Here is an 8,252-nt window from a genome sequence, read left to right on the forward strand (position 1 = left end):
AGACAACACAGAGTCTGCTGAAATTCGCGTCAAGTGCAAGAATCCTATAAAACTTCTCATAGACTTAGTAACAGAACTCCATTTGGTATCGCAAAGGACTAAAACTAGTCTATGCGTGCCTCATTGGCCTGCCAGATTAACCTAACCTATGTATATGTAAATGAGGGTTTCTTTTACTATATTAATTTTTTTTCTGTTATTACAAAAGACCGATGTTTCAACTGCCTAAGTGTGATCTTAACTCTTGGATAAAACTCTACGCTAAACCTAACCTAATATGTCTATAACCCTTTTTTCTGAATACAAAGATCTTACCAATGACAAGCTTAGCTTGTTTCAACTGATAATAAACTTAATATTCTCTGCATATTTTACAGATGCGCAACCTAGACACTGCCCCTGATCCACCCATGTAGTTATGCGGTCCAATTAATGCCAACAATATCAAAACCAAAGAGACAATATGCTCACCAGCGACAGTGTGATAAATGCAACCAATTGGCAGGCCATCGAAGCCATTCAAATGCGTCTCTACAACATGAGTGGCGACACATTTTTGACCCATTATTCTCCGCGTTCTCTGCGTTTTCTTTTTCTGCTGCGCTATACAACAACCCGATGAGGAGACGTGAGGGGTATACACCTCACTGCCACGAGGCGTTAAAATTATGCAAGCACAACAAATAACTTGCTAATGAGGCGCCGTTGGATTTTTGCAAGACCAGCGTCGAAAGGGTTCTACTCGAACACAATAATAACAACAAGAAAAAGCGATGTGCAACCAGCTCAAGGTGGCATGCGGGTCGCTGGTTGATGGTAAAGAACACACACACGCGTGCACATGTCCAGCGGCTAACGCGACGGTCAAGTGAAGGTGGGTGGGCGCCGGAAGGAGGCGTAAACTCGTAAATTGGCATCGTAGTACGCCGTCATGCACGGCACAAATGATTGAATCAAGTGCAACGTAAAATGTGCGCCTCTTCTATGGATGCACAACAGCAAAGTGTGCGAACTCGCACACAACCAAACAACAACAAGCGTCAAATACACAAACACACGCTCAGCATGCCAGTGTATGGCTTGTGTTGTTAAACACTTTAAATGCACGTTTTCTTTTCGTGATACTGAAAAAAGCATACTTTCTAGGTCAAAACTCTTCACTTGTCTTTTGTTTTCCCTTACACACACACACGCATATACACACACATTTTGTTTTGCTATTATTATTCCTCCTTGTAGTATAGATTTTCGCCTTGAAATCGTAGTGGCATTTGAGTGTGATATTCAATGCATTTAGTTTTCAACTTTGAGCTGAAATTGGTTGTTGTAGGGCGTGGCTTACGATAGAGTTGTTGACACGTGTCGCTGGTGTGCAAGTGACGAATTTTTCTGAAAAAATGTGAATAAATAAAAATAAACCATTTGGGTAGCGAGCAAGTGTATGGAACCGCATAAATTGCTGCTTAGTGAAGGTGACACCATTAAACCTGCATATTTTATTCATAAATCCTTAACGATTCATGCAACGATGCCATACGACTTTTCTTTTCAAACAAGCAAGAACGATTTTTTGCTTTTTATGACCATTTTTTACTTCGTTTATTGCAGCCTTTTCACAACGACACTGAAACTCAAGCTATTTTTTTCTTTAGAAACATAAGTCCCGATGAAGGTGGAACTGGTCGCTGATGAAGACCGTGCTGGGAGACCTGCGACTTCGACAGACACCGACAATGTGACTCGTGTGTTTAGAACTCAGAACGTCGATTAATTATTCTGAAAAAAACGTCAACGCCAAGTTTTACGTGGAGGTCCTCAAGAGACTCAAACGAAAGGTCAATCGGGTCCGACAAGACATCACAGCCGATTGGAAGTTTAACCACGACAACGGCCCGGCTCACACCGTCTTTCTTGGGAACAGCTACCTAACCAATGCCGGCATCTCAACGCTTCCGCAGCCGCTCTACAGCCCACTTGTGGCCCGCCGGACTTTTTTCGTTTACTTGCCTGAAAAGGCCGATGAAAGGTAAGCACTTTGAGACGGATCCCCTCTCCAAGCAGCATACATCTCGGCTCTGAAGCCTATTCCGGAAAATGCCTTCCGTGACGCCTTCAATGCTTAGAAATCGCGCTGGCAGCGCTGCATCGACGCAGATTTGCCTATTTTGAAAGTTTTTATACGAGACATATATACATAGACGCTAAAATTGGTGACCTCGACTTGAACTCTGCGGATTGCGTCAACCTAACCCAAATTGCATCCACGTGTCACGACAATGACTCTTGATTGTTCATCCGTTCGCCATAAGCAAAATCAACCACATCAAAGGGTAGCAGAGATGCTGCAACAGTGGCGAGACGACCTGTTGCTGCATAATTCATCGTTACCCAGAGATGCTCAGCAGGTGCTTTTCAGCAACACTGAAACGGGCCTGCCTGCCCCTGGTGCAAACATAAATTTCAATGCGGTACACGGCAACTTCAACAGTCACCATCCTTAACGCATCGTCTAGCCCAGCAACTTCCAGCCCAATAACGATGCACACATAATGGCAGTCACGCAACTCAAACTACCTGAATTTTGGAGCCGATCTCTGGTACATTCAGGTGGAGACACAGCTTGGGTCGCGGGAAACATCAGAAATGGCAACGCCATGTACCAGGCAGTCGTTGGTGCCTTGAAGCCTGAAGTACTCAAGGGGGGCTCCGACATCATCAGGGCACCACCAGCCAACATAAGTATACCTATCTAAAAACTAACCTCATTAAACATTTCACCGATTCAGTTGATCGCCAATTGTACAAGCTGTTAACAGAGCTTGAACTTGGGAATCGGAAGCCTAGTCAGATTCTCAAGGAGGTAAGGATGCTGGCTGGCACCAGAGCATCAGAAGAGCTTCTTCGCAGTAAATGATTGGCGCTGCTGCCTGATACCGTCTGCAGAATCCTCAAAGCCATCCAGAATAACAGCAACCTTGACCAGCTGCAGACAGTACCATAGAAAATCACAACAACTCTCAAGTCATGTCAACCAGCATCTAGGCTCTTTCAGTTCATGTTCAGGCTGTCACAAATAGCGGTCTTCATTCCCAGTCACATCTCAGTCACGACACCAGGTACTCTGTCGAGCACAGGTTGAGTAATTTGGAGAGGGCCATTGCGACTCTGACAGCCGCACTCTCCGAGCTGACCAGCAAACTCAGCAAAAGTAGCGACAGATGTCCACGATTACGATCTCGAACTCAAGGACCATCAGGCTGTTGTTTTATCGCAGCAGATTCGGCGAGAGCGCTTATCGATGCCTTCAACCCTGCGCCTACAAGCCTGTTACCAACCAGAGAAACTAGCGAGGCCGTCATCATCAGTCATAGTGGTTGGCGACAATAGTCATCATGTTCCATCCTGCAAGTAGTACCGTCTGTATGTACATGACAGATCTTCACTTTAGAGATTCCTCATTGACTCTGGCTGAGTAGTCTCTATAGTACCACGAGTTTTTGTAAAACAAAAACTGGAACCCTCAGAATTTAAAATCTACGTAGCAAACTCAACTAGCATCAACACAGACGGCCATCAACCAGTTACACTCAACCTTGGTCTTCGCCGAGCATTCTTATGAACCTTCATCATAGCTGATCTTCAGTCTGCGATCAATGGGGCTGACTTTATCGATACTATGGCCTACTGATAGATCTCAAAAAACATCGACTAATCGGCCCGCTGATATTACTCACAACGACTGGAGAACTTGCTAAGAGGCATGCCGAGCTTCTAAATCATTTCATTGATATAGCGATTACTTATATTCCTAATATCCTCATGAGTTTTCCAAAGATTGTTTGACGGTATAGAGAATTTGACGAATGTTCTATATTGAAAGCGCAGTTCTATTTTTGAAATAACGATGTAGAAATAGATCTCCACAGACAAAAAGGCGGATGAACTCTAACTGACAGACTCTACGGACACCGTCGGATGAGGACTCATCAGATCCACGCAACCAATTTATACAATTTTCTGACTTATTTGAAGATATGGAAAATTAAGAAAGGTAGTTTTTATTCCACAGAAGTATTGCTATATTTTATTGCTTATTAAAATGTAGAGAAAATATATTTTTTATAAGTTTCATGGTAGTTTCAGGTAATGAAAAGTATCTCCGAAAATTATCAATATTTTTGCTTTACTTTTCATTGTTTTCAAAAGAAAATATTTTATTTTGTATATGCATAAGCTATTAATGGCCAAAAGGTATGTTTAAGAACTACCGAGGTGCATTATTATGGACTAACTACATTTTAGAAAGTAGTCTTTTTAAAATCCTTACACGAAGTGACAAAATTTCCAAGCCAAAAACCAACAGTGCTAATCCTAAGCCTATACCAAGCACTACAAAAACGACATAAATATCTCCCAAAGCGATGACGTCAACATCATTTGGATCTTTACTTCTATCGCTCAACTCTACCTGATACCAGCCCTTCACCAAGCCCGCCGAGCGTATCCACCAAATCTCCTGCTCAAACTGATCAATCAAGAATGAATGCTTTGCCAAATACATGGTGCTTTGAAAATTCATAAAATCATTGCTCAAAATCACAAAATAATCCGTCTTGTTGTGCCGCTTCTTGTAGTAACTCAAGAAATCTTGAGTTTCAATCGCGACGTAATTCCGTTTGGAGACGTGTCTGACATAATCGAAGACGCTCAAACCATCCAAGCCCGTTGTCGTAATCGTTGGTAGTTTTCGCAAAAGCTCCACATCAGTTAGTAAACCACGATTGAAAAACGATATAACGGTTGTGAAATTGCGCGCAACAAGCTCATCCAAATTTGACGGCATAGGCGCGATTGTATCATGATGTGCGTAAGTGAAGAGTACACCCTGGTAGACGGCACGTATCAGTAGGGTAAAGCATAACCAAATGATGAATAGTAGGCGTCCATACTGACACATTGGCGTATGTGTTATTGGCATGCCAAGTAGAGTAGATAGCGAGTTCAAGAACGGCTGCACATTCTTCTCCAAACCTTGCTTACAACATTTGCTCAACACAGCGGACAAAGCCCAGCATAGCAGGTACGTTCCCCAAATGAGTGACCATGTAATCGCATCGAAGGGAAATATGAACTGTTCCAAGGAATTTAAAATATATGCCTTCTTCGAGACGCATAAAATCTGGCGTGTCTGGTAATAGCTGGAGACGGCTGAAACAATATCCAGCAGAGCGGGACTCTGACTGAAAGCACCCAAAGCCATATCGGCTTCGCCGTGCTGTAGCTAAAGCAAGAGAGACATGTATTATTTTGGAATCACGAAATTCTTCTAATATTTACCATTCTAATAGCGCCAAACTGAAATATATTATCGGGTGGCACTTTAACTTCGATTGTGAAATTTAATATTTCGCTCAGCTGACTCAACAAATGGCCCTCAATGCCGCCCGCTACAAGGCTGACGCCCCGCTCATCAGTACGCAAGTAGGTGAAAGGTGGTATGTGTCGAATAGCGGCGCGCAAGACACAGCCATGGAAGTTTCTTAACTTGCGTGGAAATAGTGTCGGGTTGAGGAAGTGCGTGCCATTAAAACGACTTATAAGCGTCGGTTCCACGCTACCGCAAAAGTGGTCCGTAAAGGGAAAATAAGAGTAGACCATTATTTCACCACGCGCATTCTGTGTCTGTACACTGCAGTTAATCATCGAGTTCGCCCAACAGTAAGCAAAGATCTGCTGCAGATTGGACTGCATCTCCGCATCGCGCACTTGCAGAAAGATATAGTAATACTCGTTGTAGTTGTTGTGACGCGAGTCGGACGCAATGTCGATCTCACTGGAATCGTTAGTGCATTATATTATATGTAAACTAAAATGCCATAGTGTTTCGACTCACCGAAATGCTCGAAATGAGTCCGTTAGTATGAGATTGAAACGCTTTGTGCCATTAACGCGTTGCACAGAGTGCTTGTGGAACACTACAAAGCGCACCATAGATATACCCCACATGTGGAACAGCTTTTCCATGAGATTGTTGTAAAAATTGCATGTATGATGATCATGACAGCATAAAATTAGCGTGAAGAAGGTGCCCATCTCGAGAAGATAATTGTGAATGACTTGAATTGTCGCATGGGCGGCTACGAGATTCGCCTCGTCATGCTGTTCGCCCGATTTGCTGTAATAGCTCAAGTACAATTGTGTTATGTTCATTTCAAACTGAAATTAATCGGTTCCCAAAGCGCTATTCGACTATACAGCTGAAGCGCTACTAAGACCGAAAACTTAAAGGATTCACTATTTATGAAGAGCACTTCAGTATACTTTGTACTTCTAAACTGTTTAACAATGGATTTGCTTGCTTAAGTTAATGTGGAATTAATCACAGCATAAAGTTGAATTTATTTGGCAGAAAGTTAAACAAAAGCCACTTAAAATCTGTTTAAGAAAATATTTTTCACCAAACATCAACTTTTTATTTTAGTTTGAGTAATCAAACTGTCAGAATTGTTTCGCTTCACGTAAGGCAATTGGTATACTTACACTGACGTAACCTTTTCGAACAACCTAATTTCTACTTCTAAGTTATCCAATTGGACAAAACAGCTTTAAGCTGATTAATGATATCTACGTAAACAGTAATCAAATTATGTCTGTAAGCTTTTTAAACTTTTCTACTTAACATCAACTCGATCTAGAAAACAAGTATCATGGTACCCTAACATAAATACTCAATGATTAAAATGTTCCCCAAGTAAAAAAGCAAAGAGGTCGCGATTACAATAATTAATTATAATAAATAATACAAGTGTTCAAAACAATCCATCTTTATAAACTCTTGGCACAATTCCGATTACTTTGGCGCCGCGATCTGAAGGTACCGTTGGAAAGAGGAAGTCCTCCTGATTAAAAAATATATAGGGTTATAGGGTCCGCAAACGCTTAGTTTACGAGATATTCGACCTTAAAGTCCGAAAAATCGCAAAATTGGACCATTTCAAGACGCTATTTCACTACATTAAACGCACTTTTTTCACATTTTTCACTTCAAATTAATTAATTTACACTATTAACTTTTAAATAAAACCACATTTTACACATTTAACAGGTTTTTTACCTAAAAAATCTTTATTTTAAAAATTACATTTTACGCTTGTTTGAACCTCATTTGTTTACCAAAAATTACGACGAAATGGAGCGCTGCCATGTGATGATAAGGCAATTCGTGAAATTCCTCTTTTTTCGCAAAATTCCTCTATTCATGCATATGGATATTTTCTTGTATAAATTTATTAAGCAAATAAGCAATATTATATACGGTAAATGTTCAGCAGAGCGGCTTTTCCGAAAACGTGCACCAATTTTCACGGGAATTGTCTTAAAAAATTCGTTTTTAATTCCGATTCACGAATGTGTATGACGCGTTATTTAATTTTATGTTATTAATTGGAAAAATAAAAAGAAATTAAAATATCGATATTCTCAATATTCGAGTCAGAAAGAAAATTTGTAAAAATGAGAAATACATATTATAAAAATAATAATAATTGGAAAAATAAAAAGAAATAAAAATATCGATATTCGTAATATACGAGTCTGATCGTGAATTGGCAAAAATGAGAAATACATTTTCGAGCGCTCGAAAAATAATATCCCTGGTCGGTCCAAAACCCCGGTGTTCAAAATTCTTCTGTGTCCAAATTCTTCTTCTTTCTGCAATAATAATTAATTATAAATTTTCCTATTATGTATTTCTCATTTTTGCCAATTCACGATCAGACTCGTATATTACGAATATCGATATAAAAACGCTGTGAAAAGATAAAAAATTCTTCAATTTTTGTTTTTAAGGTGTGGCAACGCTGGTTTTCCTCGTAAATATAAACACTCTAAACTTTTCAGCCATAAATTTTATATGTGATTTTAAATTACTAAATTTGGCTGAAAAATTAAGAAATGAAAGTGAAAATCGAACTGATTTCAATGTTAAGAGTGTATATTTAATTATAGTGAAAGAAAAACGTGAAAAATTCTGTGAAACATGGAGAAATAACATGTGTTCTTAGTGCGAATTTTTGATTTTTTAAACGTGAATATTTTTAAAAATATTAGCTATTTTCACATGATTTTTGGATATTCCACCTCTATAGAAGCCCCCCTATCCGTACATACCCCATTTATACGGAAATTCGGTTTTTTTACCCCGCCGCCAAAGTAATCGGAATCGTGCCAAACTCTTTATGAACTACCGAACT

The 8,252-nt window shown here is 40.0% G+C and overlaps 1 protein-coding gene across 1 annotated transcript; it reads right to left on the reverse strand.

The window, feature by feature from the left end:
• Positions 1 to 4,055: 4,055 nt before the first annotated feature.
• On the reverse strand, positions 4,056 to 7,806 carry LOC105226988 (uncharacterized). Its single transcript, XM_049456406.1, has 3 exons — positions 5,894 to 7,806; positions 5,338 to 5,833; positions 4,056 to 5,281 (listed from the first exon to the last, which is right to left on the reverse strand). Exons 1-3 carry the CDS (start codon positions 6,208 to 6,210, stop codon positions 4,292 to 4,294), a joined length of 1,803 nt encoding a protein of 600 aa, XP_049312363.1. The 5' UTR covers positions 6,211 to 7,806; the 3' UTR covers positions 4,056 to 4,291.
• Between the last annotated feature and the right edge of the window lie 446 nt (positions 7,807 to 8,252).

The sequence above is a fragment of the Bactrocera dorsalis genome, chromosome 4 (assembly GCF_023373825.1).
Source record: "Bactrocera dorsalis isolate Fly_Bdor chromosome 4, ASM2337382v1, whole genome shotgun sequence".
Classification (NCBI taxonomy): domain Eukaryota; kingdom Metazoa; phylum Arthropoda; class Insecta; order Diptera; family Tephritidae; genus Bactrocera; species Bactrocera dorsalis.

Excerpts from the sequence above, each read along its gene's own strand:
- LOC105226988 (XM_049456406.1), bottom strand. The coding sequence starts at position 6,210 with ATGAACATAACACAATTGTACTTGAGCTATTACAGCAAATCGGGCGAA. Across the intron at positions 5,834-5,893 it reads GACTCATTTCGAGCATTTCG|TGAGATCGACATTGCGTCCG; the intron begins GTGAGTCGAAAC and ends TAACGATTCCAG. Across the intron at positions 5,282-5,337 it reads AGTTTGGCGCTATTAGAATG|CTACAGCACGGCGAAGCCGA; the intron begins GTAAATATTAGA and ends CTCTTGCTTTAG.